The sequence below is a fragment of the Megalopta genalis genome, chromosome 5 (assembly GCF_051020955.1).
Source record: "Megalopta genalis isolate 19385.01 chromosome 5, iyMegGena1_principal, whole genome shotgun sequence".
NCBI lineage: Eukaryota > Metazoa > Arthropoda > Insecta > Hymenoptera > Halictidae > Megalopta > Megalopta genalis.
In genome coordinates, this window is record NC_135017.1 from 16,778,375 (window position 1) to 16,801,746 (window position 23,372).

Consider the following 23,372-nt stretch of genomic DNA (forward strand, 5'->3'; position numbering starts at 1 on the left):
GTCATTCTTTGTTAGAATAACGACTAATTGCATAAAATACAAATTAATTAATATCGATAATAGCTATAAATTGTCGACGCCAACGCATTCTATGGGTGAGTGAGGGAAGGAGCATAACACGCAATGCAAACCACAATCGTCTCGCAGATGGCAGTACTTGGCATGTACTCGTGGTCAAAAGTTGCAACTCGCATCGTTGATCGATCATCAGTCACTCAGTTAACTTCAGTTAGAGTTAATGTGACATCGAATACATCGAACGACAAACGATTTATCGCATTTATTTTTTTCTCTGATCACTTGGTTCACTGATCAGTGACCAGTACCATACTATCATACCGAATTCTACCAGAATTGTACTGAATTAGCCGACTAATTTAGACTGACCGGTATTTCTCTAAAATAAGAAAAACCCAGAATCTAGAACACAAAGGGTTATGAAATAGAGAAAATCACGTCCATTTAAAACACGCTATTATCCATGTTTTATTACAAGGTATAAATGTCGCTGTACACCAAATAAAAGTGATTAATTTCCATGTACATGGTATAGTACGTGTTTGCAGCGACCATTCGATATAAATATAACCTAACTCGAGGAACAGTAAACAATTTCTGTTGAACCTTACAATTTAAATTATAAGGTTATTTACTACTGCAGTTGTAAATATATTTCTTTCGTATAATGAGTTGGCCTAGATTGCTGATTGTAAGCACAGAGAAAGGAAAGGGGGTTGCTCACGAAATTGCTACGAGTAAGTTTTGACTTTGGGATTCTGTTTTGTTATTATTTCAATGTCATAATGAGATTTTATTATACGTACAGTATAATTGGTTACTATAAATATTATCGCTATAGAATGTCTTGCACATCCAATTGTTACTCAATTTTTGTTTTTAGAAATGGGTGGTCAGAAATTTTGTAATCAAGAAGGTCTAGATTACTATTCATGGCATATCGATAATAAATATTATGATGTAACAGTATCAGTTTGTGTCACAGAAAGTCCAACTCCAAATATTAAACTCGATGATATACAAGCCCTTATTGTGCACCATAATCCACAAGCAGTAAGAAATTTCATTCATAAAATGAGCTGTCGAGAGAATGGATGATATTCAACATTGATTTTCTTAGGAAGGTGCGGATGAAAATTTAAGACAATGGTTACCTTTAATCAATTCTTTAGCAGACGCAGGAGTACTACTGTTTTCTTGCAATTTTATAACAGATGTTCGTATAAGAAACGAAGGTAAAATATGTAACATTTCGCATGGAGTAGAAGCACTATTATGTTATTAGGGACTAAGAACATGTTATATATATTTTAGTAATAAGGTGGTGTCTAAAGAGAAAGTTTGAATTGATCGAATTCAACAGACCGGATGTAGATACTGCAGAATCTGACCTAGATCACAATAAACACGGCATTGAGAGAATGATCGAAGCTTTACACGCTCATATGTGGCCTAGTATGACACTGAAAGGTTTTTATATTTTATAGCTGAATGTAACTTGAAAAATATTTCTTTTTAAATTAATTTAACTCAATTTTTTTAGCCAAACCATCAAGTACTGAAACAACAAACATCGACTTACACAAAGTGGAAGAACAGTTTGAGAATATTAAACTTCCACGAGATTCCACGGAAAGATTACCAATGGAAAACGTGCTGGGTCAGTAAGGAGAAAACTTGTTACAAAAGATGGTATTAGTTCAGCTGATGATTAGATTCTTTCCAGATGGAATTATGGGAGAAGAAATCGCAGATTTTGGTGAATTGTTGAGTCAATTAAAGGCTATGAAAGATCATGCAGCATCAGTGCCAACAAATCAGAGGCAACTTGTGGCAGAACAGTTAGTCACAGCTTTCTGGAAAGCAATGGGCGGTGATCCTTCGGAAACGGAATTAGATTAATTCGTGCATTAATTGTGTAATGGAAATGGGTTCCCATTCAACACGCGTAAACGCTTTAAATAGACTTTATTTTGATAAATCAGTTAAAAATGAGATTAAAAATAAAACCAAGCATTGTTATAGTTAAAATTATAGCAGTTATAGATAACTGTAAGATTATAATAAATGTAAGGGCAGTAAGATATTTCAGTTCATAAAATTGTGCACATCTATTAAATATTGTATTTTTGTTTCAAATATTGCCGCACGTTTTACATTTGTAATTGCTGTACAGTGCAGTGTATGTATGTACATACACACATGTGTAAGCATGCGCACTTCGTCTCTGTTCAATCTGGTGTATGTACATATTGGCAACCATGTTTGAGCCGGATGCACAAGCGTCTATAGTTGCCGGCCTGCGGTTTAACTAAAATGTCTAACGCTTTTCACGTAGTGGTTCCGTTTGACTTGACCGTGTACAGGAACGGGAACGTAGAAGTGGAATTAAAAAGATTCGTTTGGCTAAAAGATTCTGACCGTGACACGCAAGATACATCGTTGTTCTTATCTCGGGCAGTATGTATTCGTCAGTCACTTAGCGCTCGACACGAAGTGAGTTACCAAAACACTATAATACTTCATTTGCCCTTTCGATACTTTTTAATATTTCAAGTTCCATTAGATTTTGCGAGCACTGACATTTTTACGAAATTTTACTTATAGTACACATCTTTTCCCCAACTGTGCGAGGTGCGCAAAAAAATTGAGAATTTGTTGGTTCTTGTATTCTTTGCCACTTTCTGGGGAAACACATATACTAATCATCTGAATGTTTCAATGTTTTAATCTTTCATCTATTGACCAAATCGATTGTATCAGTATCGCGATAAATTTCTAATTCGGTTACACGGTATTGAAATTATTCTAATCAATGATCGTGTAGGCTGTGTAACTGTCCAACATAGTGAGTGAATGTATATGTTTGCGCGCGCGCGCACTCGCATGTGTGTGTTTGTGTGTGTGTGTGTGTGTATATGCGTGAAGATTGAATGTATATCTGAGGTGCATTCACATTCTATAAAAGTGAGTTCCCGTTTTTTATGAAACATTTTGTATTTAAAAAATGAAGGAGAGATGAATATTTGTGGGTAATATGATTGCTTTTGAAAGATTAGACAATAGTAAATAATATACTTTCTGTTTTGTAGAGTCTGATGTTTATCGAGCATGAAAAATAAAACTTTTGTACGTATATAATAGTTACTTGAAACAATCAATGTGTGCATGATAAAATAAGAATTTGTCAATGACAGAAACAGATACGGTTGATTCTCTTCAAGGTAATGTTTTCCTCTGTCTTAGTCAACACTGTTAATGTATTATTATCCGTATTTTCAATGTATTATGTTTCTGTACGTAGAAGAATCAAAAAAGAAAACTGTTGACACAATGTCACAGTCGGAGGATGTTTATGCTCCAGAGGAACCAACACCAGACATTCCGATATCCTTGCTTGATATACAAATGCCAGAAACACCAGAAAGTACAAAAGGTCAGACCAGTGATGGAGATATGCCCAGGTTGGAAAGTCCCAGACTGCTTAAGCCTGTACTAGGGAAAGTGCAAGCCAAAAAGAGGTTGATGGCATTTGTCAATAAGTTCAATGTCCTACCGAAGGTTCCAAATAAAGCTGCATTACTTCAAGCACACTCTGCTAAAGTATCCAAGACTAAATCAGGAGATGAGAAATCTTTGCAAAATGATTCGAGCACAAGTTTAAACATAGACTCAGACTCTGCACAACATTTCCATAGTCGTCATTCTAGCGGTGGTAAATCTAAGAAAAAAACAGGTATTGTTTATTGAATTGAACTGGGTGCCTTTTACATTTATACATCAAGATCTTTGTGAAACAAACTGTCACTAATTCGTTGATATTATTGTACAGAAGAAAAAATATTAGCTATTGAAGAAATTAGGAGAGAAGAGTCTAAAAGTAAAATGCTATTGGCAGAAGCTATGGCTGCAGGTATTTAATGGCACACAGTTTGAAGCTATAAATACTATTTCAGTGTAGGCAATGATTACTTTACTTTACAGCTAGCTTAGAGGATGAGAATTTTGTCAGTAAGAATAGTCAGAATTTATTAGAAAGTGTAAAAAGCATAAGAGAAAGAAATAAACAAGATGACAATGTGTCTCGTAAAAGTGGTTCAAAAAAGACGACAGAGAACAAATATTCTGAGAGGTATGAAAATTACTGCATTCTTTGTAATTGCATTTTCTTGCGAGTGGATAATATCTACCATTTTTTTTTTCAAGGAGACGGTATGGTAGAGAAGAACGAAAGATAAACAGGGAATCAAAAGATTACAATGGCGGTAGAGGACGACATTACAAGGATAGGGATCAGCGTAGGAAAGAAAAAGATAAGAAAGACGATAAGAATAAACGAGACGATGCCAGTAGATATGAAGAAAATCGGGATAGAAGAGAAGACGAGAGAGATCGAAAAGATGACGAGAAAGATAGATGGGAGGAAGTGAGGGAGAAAAAAATAACAAAAGAGAAACGAGAAAGCATTAGAGAAAAGAGGAGCCTTTCGAGAGAGAGAAGTTCAGAAGTTAGAGATAAGAGAGAGAAAGAGAGAGACAAGGACAAAGGAAAAGAAAGAGATATAATGAGTTTGTCTTCATGGTTGGAGCTGAAAAAGTGTGGTATAACGATAGATGACATTATAGACATCAGAAAGCGCGATTACTCGGACCGTTCAACAAAGAATAGGTTTGTTATTAAGTTGAAAACATTTCATCAAACTTAAAACATACATACGATGTAGTGCAAAATAAAACTGTCTACGAAATAAATATCAATTACAGAACAGCCGAGGACTACGTTCGTCATTTTGACCAAATGCTGCTGTTAAGTGACTGTCGTTTAAAACGATATGCTTTCACTGCTGAGGGACTGGACGGGCCTAAAGAGTACCCGCCCGAGTCAGTGAAAATGACGAAAAGAGGAAGACCTCAAGTGCTTTATGCAGAGAATCCTCGCTTGTCGCTCTTTCTAAGTCACGGACAGATTCTACAGATTGTCGCCAGCGACCGTCGCGAGAAAATCCGGGAGATATGTGAAGCGGATATAGCACGGTACATCAAAATGTTCTCCATCCCTCAACTTTCCTTTACCCATTCAGATCTTAACAATTCCAGAGACACTGCAGAGGTTACCAAGAAGCCTGCACGTGTTCGTAACTGGTATCCAAAAACAGGCTTATGCAAGGACAGCGAAAATGTCAAATGGCAGTTCCCTGTCAACGTGCAATTGCCTAGGTCAAAATGGGACAGCGAGGATGAGGATAGGTTGTCCAACGATGCGGAGCCAGAAGAAGAAGAGAGTGAAGTGAAATCAAACAACGTAGACCGAGGTATAGTCATTGTTTGATTCTCCGTGGTGTGGTTTAGTATTCGCTTAATCCATGATATTGAATTCAGGTCAGGAGATACTTTCTTCGCGTTCCAATGTACTGGAAGAGGAGGCTAGAAACGATAAGAAAAGCATCAACGAAAGCACTGAGCCTTCCATCGCTAAGGATGTTAACAGTGACAATAGACAATCAACGTCTCCGTTGCTACAGTCTGCGGGTGACGAAAAACTAGCGTCGGAATATGAGCAATTTATGAAGATGGTTTGCACCGAAATTCCAACGTCAGAGGAATTCTCTCCCAAAATGGTTTCAACAAAGTCCACTACGCCATTGAGCTACCACGATTTCAACATAGAGACTAATTTACCAGAAGACAATAACTTCGCGTTTGTAGAACGCAATGAGAACCCAGAAAAGAGTAATGCAGGCAAAGAAGAAACGCTCAGTAGTAAGGAGAACCGTCAGAACATTGAAGTACCAGAAGTTCAAGACGACCAAGTATCTTCAACCAGTTCTCACATTCAAGTACAGGAACGTGAAGCAGCGGATGAGAAGAGCGAATCTGATGATTCTAGATCGATTCCTAGCGATTGGGAGAACGTTCGAATCAAAGTAGAGTGTTTGAGCGATGAGAATTCAGATTCAAGGGAAATACGGAAGAAGAAACGTCGGAAGAAGATGGCTTCCAGTAGCGAGTCATCCAGCACGACCAGTTCGTCAGACTCCGAGGAAGAAGTGAAGAAAAGAAGGAGAAAACGGAAACTGTCGGACGATTATTCCAGTGCGTCAGATTCCAATAGCAGCAGTAGCAGTAGCAGCGATTCATCTAGTTCAGATGACAAACGGAAGAAGAGGAGAAAGAAGAAGCGGAAGGCTGAAAAAAGAAAGAAGAAGGCGAAACGAATAGCCAAGACGAAGAAGAAGCGGAAAAGAAAAGTCAGCGTTGACTCTAGCAACAGTGATTCGTCCGATCACCAGAAAAAAAAGAAAGCGGCGAGTAAGAAGATCAAAGAGAAACGGCAACACGTCGAGAAAGAAAATGGGAACGAAGATATAATTAAAGCAGTAGAAAATTCACCTTTGCAGCCTTCCTCGCCGATGAAGAAAATTAAGGAAGAAAGGAAAGTCGATTCTAGAAAGAGGTCCTCAGAGAAACACGATATTTGGAACAAAGAACAGGAACTGATACGAAACGTTATTTCCGATGATAGTAACAAAGCTCATAAAGATGAAGAGAAAAGGAATAAAACCGAGGAACGATATTTAGAGGAATGGGAAGTAGATTCTGTGATAATGACGCAACAAAAGGGAGAGAGGCTCGCAAAGAGTGGCATGGAGAAAATTGAGAATGTAGAGGATGATTTTCGAAAGGTAGATAAGAAAGATGAACGGATCAAGAAGGAGGGAAGAGGCAAGAAGGATGAACGCTTGAAAGAGGAGTGTTTGGGTATTTGTAAAGAGATTGTACAACCTGGTACCCATATCGAGGAAGAGATTGACTCAAAAAAGAAAAAGAAGAGAGATAAAGAAAAAAAAGGAAGCAATGAATTTTTAGCCGATTGGGAGAAACTGGAGAAACAGAAAAAGGAAAAATGGGGAGAAACTGAATTTGATACACTGAACGTACTGTCTTTGACCCAACTTGAGAGAGAGGTGAGCAAAAGACAGTTGTTGGCAGACGAATGGGAAGTCGATAGCTTGGAAGCTGTGCCGGATATACTGGTTAACAAGAAGAAGTCTGCACGCAGTTCGAAGAAAGTAGAAAAAGAGGTTCGCTATGACAAGAAAACAGACACGTACATTTCGGTAGATAAAGAGACTTCTAGGGAATGCAAGAAGAGACAGGACAGACTGTCGGCGATGAGAATCTGGGAAGAGGAGCAAGAAGAAGGCGAACGAGAAGCCATGCTCATGGAACAGAAAAATAAACGGAAAAGGGATGACTGGGACATAGAGGAGGATACCTATTTGCGTGAGAAAGGGGAACGCAAGGAGGACATAGAAGAAAATATATCCACGATTGATAGCATTCAGAAGGATATAGATGCTACCGTCGGTGATGTGGATGTCTGTATGAAACAAGATACAATCGCTGCTAAAAAAGGCAAAAAGAGTCGCTGGGATATAGCGTCGCAAGCTGAGGAGAAGATAGAGCTCAAAGCTCCTGTTATGTGGGAAGAGGAATGTGCCGAATGGACAAAGCTAAATAAATTTGACCGTAAAAGTGATAAGCTAGAGCGTGGTGATATCACCTTACCTAAAGCCAAAATAAAAGATGAAGACGTTGATCAACAGTCAAGGAAGTCTTCATCGAAGGGCTCAGATTTTATTGATTTATTTTCGAGGAAGTCTCAGGATGACCTACTGGAGACGTCTTGGACCTCGGAAGAGCACGCAAGAAGCAAATCACGTCAGAAAAGCGCGGAAAGCAACTCTCAGAGAGATGCATTCTTCAACAAGGAACAGATCCCTCTAACGAATATAAAGGAACCACAAACTGCCGAGAAATTGAAAGATGTGTTTGAAATCGACGTAAAATTAGCTACAAAAAATGTAGAATTGTACAGCCCAAGTTCTCCAGCACCGTCTCAAAAGTCTGAGGTATTTATACTGCTGTCTATAACTTATACGTCGCATATTTATCGTAAATAAGAATTCATCCAAAAAACCATACAAACACACAGCTCCTAATAATATAGTTTATGATCAGTTACTACTATGTTAATAATTTGTATGTTTCAGGATGTGGAACAGTTTGGGAATGACAATTCAAGTTCTTTAAATCTCAGAGAAAATTTGAACCAAGACAAGTTGAAGAGAGAAAGTTCTGTAATTGACGAGGACTCTATTCCGAATATACCTCTCCAACTTAAATATCGAGAAGGAAAGTATTCGAAGTCTTCTATGATGAAGGAAGAATTCGATGAGATTCTAGGAATGCACATAGACGATCAATCATCGCAGAAGATGTTCTTGGGAAAAGGCGCTGAGACATCTCTCGCCGACCTCCCTATCAACGAACCGTGTCCTGATATTAACAGCTACAAACCAATGCGGATGGATATATTCGCTGAATATGAATCTGACGAGTCACGTAGCAAGTTGAGTACCAAGAGCGCTGAGGCGGTGGCATCCAATAGTTCTAAAGGGGAGGAATCTGCAGAGGGAAAAGCAGCTTTGAAGCTAATCCCTAAACAGCTGCTTATACGTCGCAACAACGAGCGTGTAAAGACAAAACTGATCTCGGACGATCCTATACAACATGCTGCTGCCCTCCTGACGATCCAGAAGAAGCTTCGAGAATCCCATGCTGTGAGGAATGACATGCAGAATGTGTCTTGCGAAGATCCTGCTAGCGAATTCAAAATTGAATCCGAGAAGATGGCCACCATAGAGGCGACAATTGCTAATATTGTTTCTGTCGAGCAGACTGTCAATACAGATGTTAAAATGGATTCCAAAGATTTATCTGTGACAGAGAAAACATTAATTATAACTACATCAGAATCATCAGGAACCGTGAAGCTTGATTTTAACCACAGCGAAGAGTACAAGTCTAACGAGAAAGAGAGCAGCAAAGAGGAGGAGCTGAAAAAATCTAGGTTCAACGTTAAGGACATCGGTGATACCGAGACTCCGGTTAAATCGCCTAGCAGAGAGCAAAGGAAGAGAAGTCCGAGTAAGAAGGAGAGCGAGAAACGAACCAGCGATCGTAGTAAGGAAAAGAGGGATAAGAAGTTTGATGATAGAGAGAGGAGTGAAAGAAGAGACAGTAGAAGTTCGAAGCAAGATTACCCTGAGAAAAGGAGATCCAGTCCATCGAATATTCGCAGGAGACGGAGAAGCGTCAGTCCACGGACATCTTGGGAAAGAGAGAGAAGTCGCAGCGATAGCCACAGTCGTAGTTGGAGTAGAAGTAGAAGCAAGAGTCCAAAGAGGAAAGACGGATCTTTCTCGAGTCGAGATAAAAGAAGTAACAGACTCGACGAGGAAAGATGTAGGTCTAAAACAGACGACAGGAGGGAAAGGTCCAACAGAACTCCTCCCAGGTCTAACACTGCCTCGTATAATAAAGGTTGGTGTAATAATAAATTATATATCCGTGACACTTACTAACATTATATTATGTATTTCTAGATCACTTCAAAAAGTATGGTTCTTCCAAAGACCGAGATGATTGGAACAGAAGAAAGTATGGCTCTATGGAAAGAGACAGAGATAAGGACGGAAGACCATACGATCCCATGGAGGTTTTGAGAGAAAGGAACATAGATGTCGATAGGAATAGAGAAGGTAGATTTCGAGGTGATGAGACAGACAGATCCTACTGGCCCTACGAATCTGAAAATATCCTACGAGATGGGAACGAATCGTTGGAGTCCTATCCCAATGGTCAAGATTTGGATCTTGACTATGAAGAAAAGATCTATTATAGAGATGACAGTATTGAAAGGGATATCATGGAAGGTCCTCTTCGATCCGCATCTAAGTTCACACCGCAAAGGTAACTTGAAACTGTTCTATACAGGTGAATTCATCTGCGCGTCCACTATAACTTCCACCTTTTTAATAGACGAAGCAAATCTAGCTCGAGAAGGGAGAGACAATGGGAGAAAGATAGAGAGTCGGTAGATTTAGATAGACACGGTCACCCTAGGAGACCAGAAAAGCAGGTCTCGCTAAGAGGTCGTTCTCCTCGACCAAGACGTTCTTCGCCGAGGCTGTCCCACGACCGTTTCAGACGTGGATCGAGATCCCGGTCCAGATCATGGTCTAGATCGAGATCTAGATCTAGAACACGGTCGCGTTCTCGATCAACATCGCGGTCCAGGTCAATGCGATCGAGATCACGATCAAGATCCAGATCAGGATCACGATCGCGGACCAGATCCACTTCAGGGTCCAGACTAAGGAGCCCGGATCATGGTTTAAGGATGGCAGAACGATTGCGCTCGTCCAGGTAAATGTTAAATGACTGTCTGGTATCGTCGGTTGTTGCCCGCGTTGGACAGTCGGTAAGCAGTCTTACTGTCAATCCAGATCACCCTCTGTGGGACGAGGCAGAGTCGGCGAAAGCTCGAGGGAAAGGAAGGATGAACACGATAATAGAAAGCTAGATAACTGCGGCGAAAGGGGTAGACGCATTGAAACGATCGTTCAATCTGTTTCCGGGCTGGCTAGAGACTCAGCCGTGTTAAACACGGAAATGCACATGGCTGACAATATGGAGACGGTCGCGGCTGGTTTCCAATATCCTAACGAGAACGAAGTTGGAAACGAGTACTATTATAGCGAGAATAACTTGACCTATCCTCCGTGCATTGACGACTCAGCTACGAACTCGCCGAAACGTTTGTCCCTCGACGATAGGTAACACTCCATCATTGAATCGTGTTCACAAGCTTGGTCCTTGGACACCCTTCCTTTCCACTGCTTCCCCAAACCTGCACGACCGCTGATACCAATCATGAGACAATGCAGTACTTTCATAGCGTCCTCTTACTGTCTGAATAACTTTTGGGAGGGTACAAGGAGGAGGGTACAAGATACTTTTCCCGTCATTGCTTAGTAACTTTTAATATCGAGTTTGCAGAAAATTTTATCCTAGCAATGATACGAATCAGAGGCAAGAAGGCCATTGATTAGGAAGGGCACTATAGGAGTAGTTAGAGGAATTCGATGTTTTTTTAATTTCTGTGTATTCTCTACATTAATAGTTCGTATCGTAGGTTGGAACTCGAACTAGGAATTAAAAAGCAACAGGACAGTGCAGGAGTGGCCTCTGATTATCCTGATAACTTTAATTCTACTGTCTGCTATCCATCCTCGCCTCAGCAGCAACAGCAGATGCTCTACCGTCAACAACCTACGGTGTTACAAGTATAGCATTTCGATTATTTTAATAAAATAGTGTAATGCGCGACCGCTTATAAGTGAAGTTAACCATTACAGGTGGGCAACGTGTTGCAAGTCGTGCCAGCAGATTTCAATGGAGTCCCGACAACGCACAGAGAACCTACGAGTTCTTCAACGGCTCCGATAGTGAGAGGTTCCAGTCAGGTAGTACGTGTAGGTAATGTCCTGCAAGTAGTACCTATGTCATTAGATTGGAGTGGCGGACAGCCCTCGTCGGTGGAGCAACCAGGAGGGATAATGTACTCCGCGGCAGTTCCACAGCCTTCTCCAGTTCCATCAGCCTCTATATCCGTACCTGTTCCAGTTCCTGTACCCATGCCCGTGCCTGTACCCTCTATAAGTTCATCCACGCCTGTGCCTGCACTGTCTCCGGTCGCATTGCCACTTTCCGTTCCTGTACCGGTCCCCGGACCTGTTCCGCTGCCTGTGACACCAGCGACGTTCCCTAGAACCGAAGTACCAACGCCGAGTAAGAAATTTAAAAACTACAGTCTAATTATAAAGTGTACCATCTTCTAATAACTGATGCTAATTTCGTAACTTCAGAAACACCAGTTCAACCGGTGTACAACTATGAAGTGATATTAGAAACTCGACGCAAGGAAAGGGAGGAACGCAAGCGATTGAGGGAGATGAGAAGGAAGGAGAAAGAGCGTAGACGGATAGAGAGAATCAACCGACGCGCACTTCGGATGTTAGAGAAGAGTACGCGTCAGACTGACAGCGGTCAATTAAAGACTTCGAGTCTGGATCCTGCAGTGTTGAAAGCTCTTCGTGAAACGGACGAGCAAGTCGAAACGGAAGAACAACCTGTCGCTGTAACTTCTGAGAAAGAAGAAGATGTATCCGTTGCTGCATTATCTGCTTCAACAGAGGAGGAAGACGTGCCTGTTGATGACGATGAAGAGGAAGAAGAGGAGGAAGAACCCGAAGTGGAGGACGACGAGGAAGATGAAGAGGACGCAGAAGAGGATGAAGAAGAGGATGAAGAAGACGAGGAAAAGTCGTCCTCAAAGATGACTAATCGACGCAGCGAAATAGACGATACTGTTGTACCGACGACTTCTGAAACGAGCAAAGTCCACATTGAGACGGATTCGAAAGATTGGCCGGAATTACCTCCACCTCCTCTTAAAGGAATCTTAGTCGCTCCAGGTTTCAGGTAAGCTTTTTGCGTCTTTACAGTAAAGCTTATTCCCTTGTATCATTATATTTCACTGTTGCATTGTCATTGTAGGAGATCTTTGGTACCTAATGGTAATCTAGATGATCTATCCACCCCTGAAAATGAGAGTGACGACAGTGCAGAGAGAGAAGGAGCGGACATAGACAAAACCAATGAGTGTAGTAAAGAGGAGATCGGTGAGAATAAGTTGAGCAAGTCGAAGGCTCAAGTCAAAACCAAGTCAAAATTGCTAAAGCTGAGCATGAGGAAACAGAGGAGCAAGAAATCAGTTCAATTCGCGGACGGAATCAAGCCAGGAGAGGGTACGAGTCCTAGTGGAGGTGAAGGGGACATGCCATCTCCTCCGCCTCCTACAGCTGCGATCACTCGGGACGGGGTTCGCGAGGTACGAAGATCTAGTTCCAGAAAGAGCAGGAAACAGGAGAAGAGGAGTCGACCACCCAAGGCCAAGAAAAAAGTGAAGGTATGTTTGCGTCGTTTTATAATTTTCCGGTTACAGAAAGTTTATTAATGAAGTTGATTAATGTGCTAGGTGAAGATTATAAAACTGAAGAAGCCACGCGTCACGCCCTTAACGGCGATGATGATGGACGACTCGGATGAGTTGGATGACCGCTCTCCGCCACCACCGCCAGCAGGTTCTCCACCACCGCCACATCTGTGGCCCAGCTATCTTTCAGCTTACAATTCTATCACTCGACCCAGCGAAGCTCAATCTACATCGTCTGCAGTTTCCAATGCTGTTCAAGCTCCTCCACCACCCACGCCCTTGCCTCTTCTAATTCCTCCACCTCCTCTAAATTATACGATACAACCTTGTAGCAAAGCATAGGACAGTACTGTTCAATGAGCATTATGGGGCTGCTGCTTACTTCGTTAAGTCAAGCCTCCCATTCTACCTTCTTTAAACGTCGGGTCACCAGGATTAGCAGTTTCTGCAGCATCGAATAATTGAGATGTTTATTTTGGTGACATCACGATTTATGGAGAGGCGTTGAATCCTATATAAATGCAATAGAGCGTATAAAGGGTGATACAATCATTCAAAGGGTCCCACGGATGGACAGCGCTAACGTTAGATGTTTTTTTACAATCGTCCTCTGGTGCTAATCCTCGGCTAGTGTAATCTCAAAAGAAACTGCTTTAGGATGTAGCGCGAAAACATTGTTAACTTTTTGAATCATGAAAATCGTTATAATTGAGTTTCCAAGTATGGTTTACGATGGGGATTAGACTGATGGACACTACACTAGCTGCGGGTTAAGTTTCATGACTATAAATGGCCATATCACCAGATGGATTTAGATTAAACTTATTAAGCGAACAATACAAACTCGTTTCTCTATTGAGAGGAAGGGAACGAAGCCTGTCGATAATTCTTGTCGTTACTATAACTGTATTCGAAGTAGCTTCCGAAATAGGGATTAGAAGATATTGAAAACACGGGGTATAGTATCAATAAGAATCATTTCGAGAGTATTGAGGTGGCCTTGATAGAAAGGCGTCATAAGACGATTGTATCCAAGCCCGAGACTTACGGGAAACGATGTATTATTAGCGATAAAGATTCTCATCATTCTCGCTTCTTGTAAATAGCTTTACTCTTCGTGTTCGTCGTCATCGAGAGGCGAAGAGTTCGCGCGCGACAGAATTGTCCATTGCGTCCAGGTCTCGACGAATTCACGTTACGTTTCATATATTTTCGATACGAAGAAATTAACAAAGATAGAGGGAGGGAGAAAGAGAGAATCGTGTACAATGAAAATTGTAAGCTTAACACGAGGTGTAATTTACAACGAGGGACTCGGAACTTTCAGACCGATTGTTAATAATAGCGATTACATTGTTAAAAATGTAACACGCAAGAGGCAGATTTATCATTGTATATTTTACTTTTGTAGTTTTACCACGGACTGTCTTCATGTTAGACATAGTTCAAAAATGGGTCTTAATGCAATTATCTTTCGTTTCTTTTTTTATCGACATGTTTATCAAATTTTCATCCTTTTCGTTTAATTGAATCCACAAATCAGTCTTAACGCAATTATCTTTCTTTATCGACACGTTCATCGTACTTTATTTTTTTTCTTTTCATTTAATCGAGTCTACAAATCAGTCTGTACATATGTGGACAGATAGACTAGTATAAAATTTCGTGTTAATCGACGAGCAAGGCAAAATATTAAAACTGAGCTTAATCAGTCTAGTTCTTTGGAATTCTTATATTTCTTGTACATAATCTCGGCCGATCATTGTTTAGCGCGATCTTTTCGTTTCATTACGTGAATGTCTTTCTGCTTTACGCAAGACGACACATTTCCCGCCTTCGATCAGAAAGACGTTTAACTGCCCGTTAATTATCTGAATTCTCACGACTTTTTGAAAAGTGTCGATTTGTATTAAAAATAAACACTAATTCTTTTAATAACAGTCATGATTTTATTCTGAAACACGCATGTACGTATAATATAGCATGGTCGAATAAATACGCCTCGATAACTATATATGTAGACGGAAGCTATCTCATTCAGTTCAAAAGTTAATCGGTCATGTAAAACAATCTTGAAGCAAGTGAGTCTCCATGATCAAAAATTGCAGCATATGGTTCAATATAATCAGACATTATTATAAATCAGTGCATTAATGCAACATTAATTTTTAATTATTCGTTCGAATTTCATCCAATTTTTGGTTAGATGAGGGAAATTTTGTGACTCATCTGATAAGGGAATCAGGCGTATTACAATGTTGCTTATCTAACGAAAACATTCTAACTTTTGAAGACAAAGTTGGTCGTAGCAGCAGCGATCAAAACGAACAAATATTAAAATTTCAAAGAATCTCTGAGAACTTGAGATGAAGGTGGCCATTGTTGGAGGTGGAGTTATTGGTTTAACGACAGCTTTGCAACTGCAGCGAGAATTACGCAATGCAGAAATTACTGTTTTTGCGTCGGATTTTGAGCATACCGTTAGCCATGTAGCTGCTGGAATATTTCGAATTGGATCATCTTATTCTGGGCCAACTGAACGAATAACAAGGTACATAAATTCTGATGCAGGATTTAACAATTTTTTAATCTTATTTGAATATTTTCATGCAAAATTCTTTTTTTAGAGAATGGATAGGGAACTCGTACGAATATTACGATGACCTACGGAAGTCGCATGAAGCTTTACAAGCTGGGGTGACCATGATTTCCGGTTACATGTTCTCTAATCTTTCACCGGAAACTGTTAAGGTAAGCGCAACATTCGAAGTTCTGTACAATTATGACTACATGTACTCAGAATATGAATGAATATTTCGTTGAAAATAGAGTCAATGGTTAGAAAACTTGGTGCCAATATACAGGAAAGTTACAGAAGAAGAATTTCAATTAGTCGGAGGCAATTGGAAATACGGATCGTTTTTGACGACTCTTCTTACAGATTGCAAACAGTATCTGCCCTGGGCTCGCAAAAAGTAACACATTTTCCTATAGAATAACATCAGTGTTTAACGTAAATATTGTACATACATTACCCTAACAGATTACAAGAGAGTGGGATCAAATTGATAGTAAAGAAAATGGATTCCCTGGTAGAACTTATTCCAGAGTGGAATCTAATTATGAACTGTACCGGTTTGGGTGCAAAATCATTGTGCAATGATAGACGACTCGTTCCTATACGTGGTCAGGTGATTAAGGTACTATCGCTTCAACATATCTCTTTTTCCCATTAAGACTCAGAGTTCAGGGATGTTTATTCTATGCCAATTTATAATATACACGGCTACAAACTGAAGAAAATGTGGTATAAATAAAAGAAATGACAAATTAATTATTACTATTACATGTTTGTCATTTGAGTCATAAAGAGATAAAAAAAAAAAGTAACAATGTGTGACATTCTGAAATTTCTTAGGTAAAGGCACCATGGATGAAAACGTTCTTTTATGGAGAATTAGACACTTACATTATACCAGGTTTCAATGGCGTGGTTACTCTAGGTGGTTCAAGAAGCTTTGACTCGGAGAATACAAAACTATGTCCTTACGAGTCAAAAGCAATTCGTGAACGATGTAATAAATTCATTCCAGCTCTCAAAAAGGCCACTGTCTTGCACGAGGAAGTTGGTTTGAGACCACACAGGGAAAATAATGTTAGAGTGGAAGCTGAGCACGTTACAAACGGACTCTTCAGGGCAATCGTTCGTTAAAGTTCCCATTAAATTGACTCTGAGATTTCATCGTCGTTAATCAAATTTGTGTTTATAGGTGATACATAATTATGGACACGGTGGATACGGAGTTTGCACCGCTCCGGGGACTGCTAAGTATGCTGTGCAATTGGCTAAGGAAGTGCACAAGTCCTCCGTTGCCAAACTATAATCGCAAATTAGGGGTTGCAAGAACTTTGACAATAATTAAAGGCGATCTCATAACCAGTAATCCAAGCGAGACAGACTGATTTCGTCAAATATAAAATTGGGTATTAAGTAGAAAAGTTGTTATCAATTAAGGAGTTCTCATCCTCTCATAATTGTTTGGCGTCTAACAGAAATAATCTTGTTTCCTCGGGATACGTCTGCAAGAAACCAATGTTCATGAATATATGCGGTTTATTATTAACGAGTTTACAGAAGAAAATCGTTAATATGCGCTAATACTGCGTGGTATTATTGATGTTAAGTCTCACGTGTAATACAATGCGTCTGTATTTCTCTGAAACATTAATGAAAGGTGATTCCTTTCTTTGCCAAACAAATACATGGTATTTCACGGTGTCGTCTCATGTTTCTCTCATAATATGCTGCTACAACAAAAAGCAGAACTATAAGGGAACTCTTTAAAATGTCATTCGTCGTCTCTACACTCCCTATGACGATGCCAGCTCGACACGGTTACCTGGTGCTATCTTTCCAAGTAGACACCAAGATTCGCACATGCATTGTATACTCAATGGTAATACATTGAGGAGATGATGTTTAACAAACTCGAGAACATCTTTGCAAACTATCGTGTACAACTGCATGTCAAATGTTTGTTAAACGTGAATCGTTTAAATCGTATATCTCATGGTGACGAAGACCATCGAATTCCATTCATTTCTCGCTACTTCTTGCCAGGCTTCACGTTCTTCCTAGGTGGTGCGCCCCATCGAAGAGCACTGCTATCCACTGTCAGCCTTGGTCTCTTATACTGGCTACTTTTAATATGTTCCTCGACTAACTTCGGCGTTACGCAAATCACGTGTTGTCCCTTCCAATACTTCACCATATTCATGCTCTGAAGGGTTGATATGATGTCTGTTTGTGAAATACTCGTCATCTGGCTGTTTGTTAAATCGATGAAAATTACTTAGTTTTAACGTATTCACTGTATTCCGACACTTTTTACAATTGTATTGCATTCATTTCGAAATAATACCTCAAATCTTTAATGCTGAGAGTGCCGCGAAAATCTCTAAGGATTTCCAAAAGGATCCAACTCCAATAACTTCTGTAAGATAGCTTCCCTAAGTCACTCAATGGTTTTTCAGGACTTCCAACAGTCTGTTCTAATCTGCTTAATTCGTAACTGAAAGCGATCAAAAGTTTTCCATATCCTTGTCTCTGGAATGGTGGTAAAGTGAGAATGCATGCAACATTGTTTCCATCGGGCGATTCTTTTTCCTAAAAGTAAATTTGAAATTAATCTCCTATAAACTAACGATGTGTAAAAAATGTAGAAATGGATAAATTGAAACGTGCCTTAGAGAAGTATCCAACCAAGTGAGCTCCATGTTTGTCAACTTCGCACAGAATATAGAAAAGAAATGGTTCTACATCGAAATACAGAGTCTTATGGTCCAAGAACAATTTTGCCAACAGACATAGATTTTGACAATAAATCTTGTGTTCTCTGCCGTCGACTTCCCAAATGCTTAATGTACCTTTTCGGTAGATTTCTTTTCCAACCGGTTGTCTATGAGTACATTCACTCTAAATTACAATAACTTGCATTAGAAATTATTGTAATTTAGAGTTTATTAAAAATAGTTAAACTTGCATTAGAAATTTAACTATTTTTAATGAATATTAAATATTTTAAGATTTATGATCTTACCATATGATACCTATAAGTTTTTTCCAAACGCATATACTTTAAACAGTATTCGCAGATCCATAGTTTAGGCTGTTTACCATATTCTTCTGGATACGGACTAAAGTACCAAGTATCAATCTCATACTTTCCTGAAAATGAACTTTTGAAAATAATAAGACCCTTTTCACACATTAAGTATAATTACAACAGGAAAGTAGATTAATCCTTACCAATTTGAATTTTATCGATATATTTAACTTTTGTAATCGCTTCGTGTTCTTTCTCTAAAGCCGCCGTTGTAGGGTCCATTTCCGCGTATGTCTGAAAATCAATGTAGTAATAATAAAATAAACTAAGTTATTACAAAAACGATTTTATGGTGGTGAAAGAAATACCTTCTGAATATGGTTAATTTCATCGTGCCTTCTTTTCTGATTTCTTGTGATCTTACGATCCGAAGAATCTGCCAATAAATCAGTGGTAGAATTCCTGTCACCACTTTTCCAGCTTCTGTCACTCATGTCAAATCTGCTGGACATGATTCTATCCCTCTGTACCCATTCATCCAGTCTTCTGTTGTGTCCTTCGTAATGTACATAATATTCATAGTGACTTTCACTTTCATTGTAACGAGTTTGTATAATCTCTGCGGGATCTGAACAGCAATAAAAATTTATATTTTATTTAAGCATCGATACAGTAACAAATATTTGACTCATTCGAAAACTCTAACAATACAATCAATTACTGCTAAAAACTGCCACTATAATGTGACAACAATGTTTCTATGTAACACTATAAAACGACAATAATCATGCAATCGTAACAAAAGTAATGGAAGACTATTATAAACAATTCGAGACACGAACACACAATCGTCCATTCTAGTTATTTGTGTGTCTTACAAAACATCAAATATAAATGAATTTTCACTTATTACACATTTCCGTGTCCGCAATTGTCCATAGAATATTTAACGAGAAATATAAACCGGAAATACGTCGAAAAAAATAGCAATAAACTTATTCACGTAGCTAAGGAATCACTATTAACGATGTCTGGTTAATTTCTGATGTGATACTGACTCGAATCGTGACTGTGAGTGACATCATAATGTTTTGAAAACAAGTGCGGTTTATCGGAGCAAAGCCGGTAATACAAACACAGACGAGAGACGCGAAAATCCAACCGATTAATTCACTGTAACTTCGCACGTTCTCGAGCATATTTGTGGCGATGAGATTATTAATATCACGTAATAATAATATATTTACGCCAGGAATCGTCGGATCTACGGACGAGGTAGTGCTCTCCTATATCGAGAGGCAATTCCTCGAGGCTGTCCGCGTCATCGCCCGATCCCTTCCCGCCATTCGTCAACGTGTTCTCACGCTTTTCTTGCTTTACCATCGTTTCCTTCGTTCCTCCGGTACAATTCTCTTTATTTCTCTGCTCCGGCTCGGCCATTTTACCGACAGAAAATCACTGGTCGGTAGGACGATATTCGCCACTGCAAAATGCCCGAAAATAGATGAACATTGCACTCGCTGATGCAACGCGACCGATACGGCCATGAAATTCTCCACAGCGTATATCATACACATGTACGATGTTCATAATATGTACACACAGAAAAGTAACTAGATCGTTGAAAGCGTACTTACTTGCCGGAAGTGACGAAACCTCGTGCCTCGTTCCTTCCTTGCAACTTGCGCCATGCGACAGACAACGGAAGTAATATTTAAATTTGGAGTTCCACGAAATTTTTTAATCGATTGATCGACTCTTACAATTTAGCATGATAATAATAATATTTTATGTACACATATTGAAATCTCACTTGAACTTAAACCTACATTAAAAAAAGGTGTAACATGTATTGTAAATTGTAATCTGTTTCCATTGTGCATACGTTACTACATATCCATTCATAGTGTATGTAGTGAATTATGCACCGCTTCAGAAACGTCAATTTCTTTTCGAACCAATCATGGTTCGAACAAAATCTTCGCATAACCCTTTAATGTTTTTATAAGAAGTAAAACTACAGTTCTATACATTAACTACTTGAAGTGTAATTTCTTCGAGCTGTTTTAAAGTTTTACAAATATGAAATGTTAAGGGATGCACTTCTCTCTTAATCGCGTAACCTCTACTTAATTAGATTATCATGTATCATAGGAAAATGAGATCATGTCAAAGGTTCCTTACGTATCGAAAAATATAGTGAACGATCTACTGCGATATTGACATTACTAATGATATCGGATGAAGCTAAATGTTATTACCATGTTTCGACGAAACAGGTAAACTTTATTTATTATGTAATGAATATGATATGGGTACCTATATAACTAATATTGCGTTCAGTTTCTATTAATGCTTCTATTATAAATGTTCATAACAAATTTGTGTAAACAAATGAGAATTTTATTTTTCTACATTTTTTGAAAAAATGTTTAATAGTTATTGTATCTTTACTATTAACAACTTTTATTATGTAGATTGAAGAACAAAGCGACTGTTGTTGGTCTTGTTATATTGGCTACTGTAGTATATAACGAGTTTCTAGTTTATGATATACAAAAATTCAAGTGGTCTGTACGAGAATGTTCAGAATGCGTGAAAGTATTACTTGTAGCGGACCCACAGATACTGGGCAGGAAAACAGAGGTTTATTTTGGTGCCTGGATGGCACAATGGGATAGCGATAGGTATGAATAACAATTGATTTGTTAATTAGAGCATTTCATAAGTCTTTGAAAGTTTTGGTAACCACTATATATGAATGAACTATAGTTGGAAGTAAATTAAATTAATTTATGCGGCATGTTGCAAAGACACATGAAATGATTTAATAAATTTGTCGATAAAGTCTTCACTCTTGAAAACAAATGTAGAAATTGACCTAGGTTTTGTTCCACAGTGTCCTATTTTCAGGTACTTAAAGAAGACATTTTCAAGAGCTTTGGATCATTCTCAGCCACATGTAGTTGCATTCCTGGGTGATTTAATGGACGAAGGTCACATTGCTAATGCAGGAGAATTTAAAGATTACAAGAGAAGATTAGATTCTATATTTGACATGCCTGATCACATAATGGTAGAACTATAGTCATCATAAATGTTCATTAACTGTTCTTGTTATGCTATAACTAGGTGAACTTTACCTTTTAGAAAATTTACTTACCCGGTGACAATGACATTGGAGGGGAAGAAGATTCGGTCTCGTATAATATGAACAACAGATTTAATTTTGCATATACACAGCCTGCTACCTTAGTTTATAAGTCGGTAACATTTTTCAAGGTAATAACATCATTACCGTGAAATATTTTGACTCGTATTAACAATAATCATAATATTTATCGTTTGTTAGGTTAATAGATTGACTCATACAATGCCAGAAGCTCCAAAAGATGCCTTCCTAAACGATTATGCAGAAAGAAATACAACAAATGTTGTGCTCAGTCATATGCCTTTACTGTTTATGCCTGGTGCTTTTGTGCAAAATGTATGTACTATGTTTTCGCGAAATTGAGATCCCATTTTTTATTTTTATTAATAGCTATCATTCTTTAATAGGTGCTTAAAGAATTGTCTCCTCAAATTATTTTTACTGCACATGAGCATAAAGCAATGCATATTAGTTTAGATACAGCAACAGACCAATTGAGTGAGATTTGGATTTTACCCCCTAACGAAACACCATTGTATCAATTAAGAATGGATGTAGGGGACATTCATGAAGTGGAAATGCCCACCTGTTCGTATAGAATGGGCACACCTCATATAGGATATGGCTTAGCTTACATTGGTAAAAAAATAAATATTTTTATGTTAATGTATTGAATTTACATATTTCCGGCACACTAATTATGTGTCTTTATTTTTAGATACTCAAGAGAAGACCGTAGAATTTACTATTTTATGGCTACCAGGAAGATTTCCACAATTGTGGATTTACGTTTATGTTGGAGTATTCATTCTCGTATTCAGTATATTTTTTTATATATCCAGTTGCTGCTTCAAAAGTCATGCCGGTTATACTCGCATGTCTTCGATTTAGTGCACCACGTAATTAAATACAGTTTAAGCCCGTTGATCGATGATAACTTGACACTAGAACTGAGGTACAAAGATCCGTCCAATAAATGTGATTCTACTACCATCTATGTCAAGTTTCAAAATAAGTATTGTGATTAAGATCTATCAAGATTCAGTATTTAAATACTGAACCCTCTTTAAAGAGGGTAACAATTTATCAGTAAACGGGGCTAAACGTACTCCTTAGGAAATGTTCCTAAATTATCATGGTTAACATTTCAATATTAATTCTCATTTTTAATGAATCCATTTACGTTTTACATTATACATCGATTTCAACGTATATATATATATATATATATTCTTAATCTTCTTAAAAATTCATTCACACATGAAACGATGCCAAACTAATTTATTGGTAGCGTATGCAAATACTTAATATAACACATATAATGAGTCTCTAATGAAAAGGTAACATAGAATCTCTATAAAGAACATTATGTTCTTTTTTATTACTTTTATTTTGTGAAGTAGCGTATACAGTAGCTACAAAGTTAACATGACAAAAAAACGGCTACGTTTCTCCCTATTTAGTTAAATGGAAGGAGACGATAATGACTTGATTAAGGTATAGTGACAAGTTGTTGAGCAAGAGATCATTTTAGAAGAGAGAATTTATATTTGCGTGTAAGACTGTATATATCTGTTTTCTCGAAATAAATACGAAACGTTGAAGTTTGCCTTATCTTCATTATTATATTTCTACTTTATCTTCATAATCTTTTTACGTACTCATTTATTTATTTACCACGAAATACAGAAGAT

The 23,372-nt window shown here is 38.5% G+C and overlaps 5 protein-coding genes across 9 annotated transcripts; 4 read left to right on the forward strand and 1 right to left on the reverse strand.

Moving 5' to 3' along the window:
- Nucleotides 1–205: 205 nt before the first annotated feature.
- LOC117227504 (alpha- and gamma-adaptin-binding protein p34) lies at nucleotides 206–2,137 on the forward strand. The gene is made up of 6 exons (XM_033482793.2): nucleotides 206–755; nucleotides 902–1,071; nucleotides 1,139–1,253; nucleotides 1,333–1,488; nucleotides 1,562–1,678; nucleotides 1,745–2,137. The coding sequence occupies exons 1-6, from the start codon at nucleotides 686–688 to the stop codon at nucleotides 1,918–1,920; spliced, it is 804 nt and encodes a 267-aa protein (XP_033338684.2). The 5' UTR covers nucleotides 206–685; the 3' UTR covers nucleotides 1,921–2,137.
- A 150-nt stretch (nucleotides 2,138–2,287) lies between these two features.
- Nucleotides 2,288–14,859, forward strand: LOC117227496 (uncharacterized). Of its 4 annotated transcripts, none has more exons than XM_076522106.1 (18): nucleotides 2,288–2,514; nucleotides 3,111–3,242; nucleotides 3,323–3,754; nucleotides 3,851–3,931; nucleotides 4,003–4,150; nucleotides 4,225–4,686; nucleotides 4,782–5,051; nucleotides 5,115–5,329; nucleotides 5,397–7,930; nucleotides 8,072–9,404; nucleotides 9,467–9,833; nucleotides 9,903–10,289; nucleotides 10,370–10,699; nucleotides 11,047–11,209; nucleotides 11,282–11,714; nucleotides 11,792–12,407; nucleotides 12,483–12,894; nucleotides 12,964–14,859. In XM_076522106.1, exons 2-18 carry the CDS (start codon nucleotides 3,209–3,211, stop codon nucleotides 13,261–13,263), a joined length of 8,517 nt encoding a protein of 2,838 aa, XP_076378221.1. In that variant the 5' UTR covers nucleotides 2,288–2,514; nucleotides 3,111–3,208; the 3' UTR covers nucleotides 13,264–14,859. The 4 variants fall into 4 exon arrangements, with proteins under 4 accessions (XP_076378221.1, XP_033338670.2, XP_033338672.2 ...); XM_033482779.2 differs by having other exon boundaries at nucleotides 11,059–11,209; XM_033482781.2 differs by lacking the exon at nucleotides 10,370–10,699 and having other exon boundaries at nucleotides 11,059–11,209.
- A 138-nt stretch (nucleotides 14,860–14,997) lies between these two features.
- On the forward strand, nucleotides 14,998–16,920 carry Daao1 (D-amino acid oxidase 1). Its single transcript, XM_033482792.2, has 6 exons — nucleotides 14,998–15,472; nucleotides 15,549–15,672; nucleotides 15,751–15,896; nucleotides 15,965–16,121; nucleotides 16,340–16,624; nucleotides 16,692–16,920. Exons 1-6 carry the CDS (start codon nucleotides 15,288–15,290, stop codon nucleotides 16,803–16,805), a joined length of 1,011 nt encoding a protein of 336 aa, XP_033338683.2. The 5' UTR covers nucleotides 14,998–15,287; the 3' UTR covers nucleotides 16,806–16,920.
- A 97-nt stretch (nucleotides 16,921–17,017) lies between these two features.
- mof (males absent on the first) lies at nucleotides 17,018–20,107 on the reverse strand. 2 transcript variants are annotated; one of them, XM_033482788.2, is made up of 7 exons: nucleotides 19,775–20,107; nucleotides 18,896–19,155; nucleotides 18,731–18,821; nucleotides 18,522–18,649; nucleotides 18,167–18,397; nucleotides 17,844–18,088; nucleotides 17,018–17,748 (listed from the first exon to the last, which is right to left on the reverse strand). In XM_033482788.2, exons 1-7 carry the CDS (start codon nucleotides 19,965–19,967, stop codon nucleotides 17,529–17,531), a joined length of 1,368 nt encoding a protein of 455 aa, XP_033338679.1. In that variant the 5' UTR covers nucleotides 19,968–20,107; the 3' UTR covers nucleotides 17,018–17,528. The 2 variants fall into 2 exon arrangements, with proteins under 2 accessions (XP_033338679.1, XP_033338680.1); XM_033482789.2 differs by lacking the exon at nucleotides 19,775–20,107 and adding an exon at nucleotides 19,441–19,723.
- Nucleotides 20,108–20,391: 284 nt separating this feature from the next.
- Mppe (Metallophosphoesterase) lies at nucleotides 20,392–23,282 on the forward strand. The gene is made up of 7 exons (XM_033482790.2): nucleotides 20,392–20,806; nucleotides 21,005–21,214; nucleotides 21,441–21,603; nucleotides 21,678–21,809; nucleotides 21,880–22,014; nucleotides 22,086–22,317; nucleotides 22,397–23,282. The coding sequence occupies exons 1-7, from the start codon at nucleotides 20,769–20,771 to the stop codon at nucleotides 22,567–22,569; spliced, it is 1,083 nt and encodes a 360-aa protein (XP_033338681.1). The 5' UTR covers nucleotides 20,392–20,768; the 3' UTR covers nucleotides 22,570–23,282.
- Nucleotides 23,283–23,372: the final 90 nt, after the last annotated feature.

Coding starts and splice junctions, on each gene's coding strand:
- LOC117227504 (XM_033482793.2), top strand. CDS start 686: ATGAGTTGGCCTAGATTGCTGATTGTAAGCACAGAGAAAGGAAAGGGG. Junction 1,254..1,332: donor TGTTCGTATAAGAAACGAAG/GTAAAATATGTA, acceptor TATATATTTTAG/TAATAAGGTGGTGTCTAAAG. Junction 1,489..1,561: donor GCCTAGTATGACACTGAAAG/GTTTTTATATTT, acceptor CAATTTTTTTAG/CCAAACCATCAAGTACTGAA.
- LOC117227496 (XM_076522106.1), top strand. CDS start 3,209: ATGACAGAAACAGATACGGTTGATTCTCTTCAAG. Junction 3,932..4,002: donor GGCAGAAGCTATGGCTGCAG/GTATTTAATGGC, acceptor TTTACTTTACAG/CTAGCTTAGAGGATGAGAAT. Junction 10,290..10,369: donor GAACGATTGCGCTCGTCCAG/GTAAATGTTAAA, acceptor CTGTCAATCCAG/ATCACCCTCTGTGGGACGAG.
- Daao1 (XM_033482792.2), top strand. CDS start 15,288: ATGAAGGTGGCCATTGTTGGAGGTGGAGTTATTGGTTTAACGACAGCT. Junction 15,673..15,750: donor TTTCACCGGAAACTGTTAAG/GTAAGCGCAACA, acceptor CGTTGAAAATAG/AGTCAATGGTTAGAAAACTT. Junction 16,625..16,691: donor ACGGACTCTTCAGGGCAATC/GTTCGTTAAAGT, acceptor TTGTGTTTATAG/GTGATACATAATTATGGACA.
- mof (XM_033482788.2), bottom strand. CDS start 19,967: ATGGCCGAGCCGGAGCAGAGAAATAAAGAGAATTGTACCGGAGGAACG. Junction 18,822..18,895: donor AAATTAACCATATTCAGAAG/GTATTTCTTTCA, acceptor ATTGATTTTCAG/ACATACGCGGAAATGGACCC. Junction 18,398..18,521: donor AAACTTATAGGTATCATATG/GTAAGATCATAA, acceptor ATTGTAATTTAG/AGTGAATGTACTCATAGACA.
- Mppe (XM_033482790.2), top strand. CDS start 20,769: ATGAAGCTAAATGTTATTACCATGTTTCGACGAAACAG. Junction 21,604..21,677: donor ACATGCCTGATCACATAATG/GTAGAACTATAG, acceptor TTTACCTTTTAG/AAAATTTACTTACCCGGTGA. Junction 22,015..22,085: donor CTGGTGCTTTTGTGCAAAAT/GTATGTACTATG, acceptor ATTCTTTAATAG/GTGCTTAAAGAATTGTCTCC.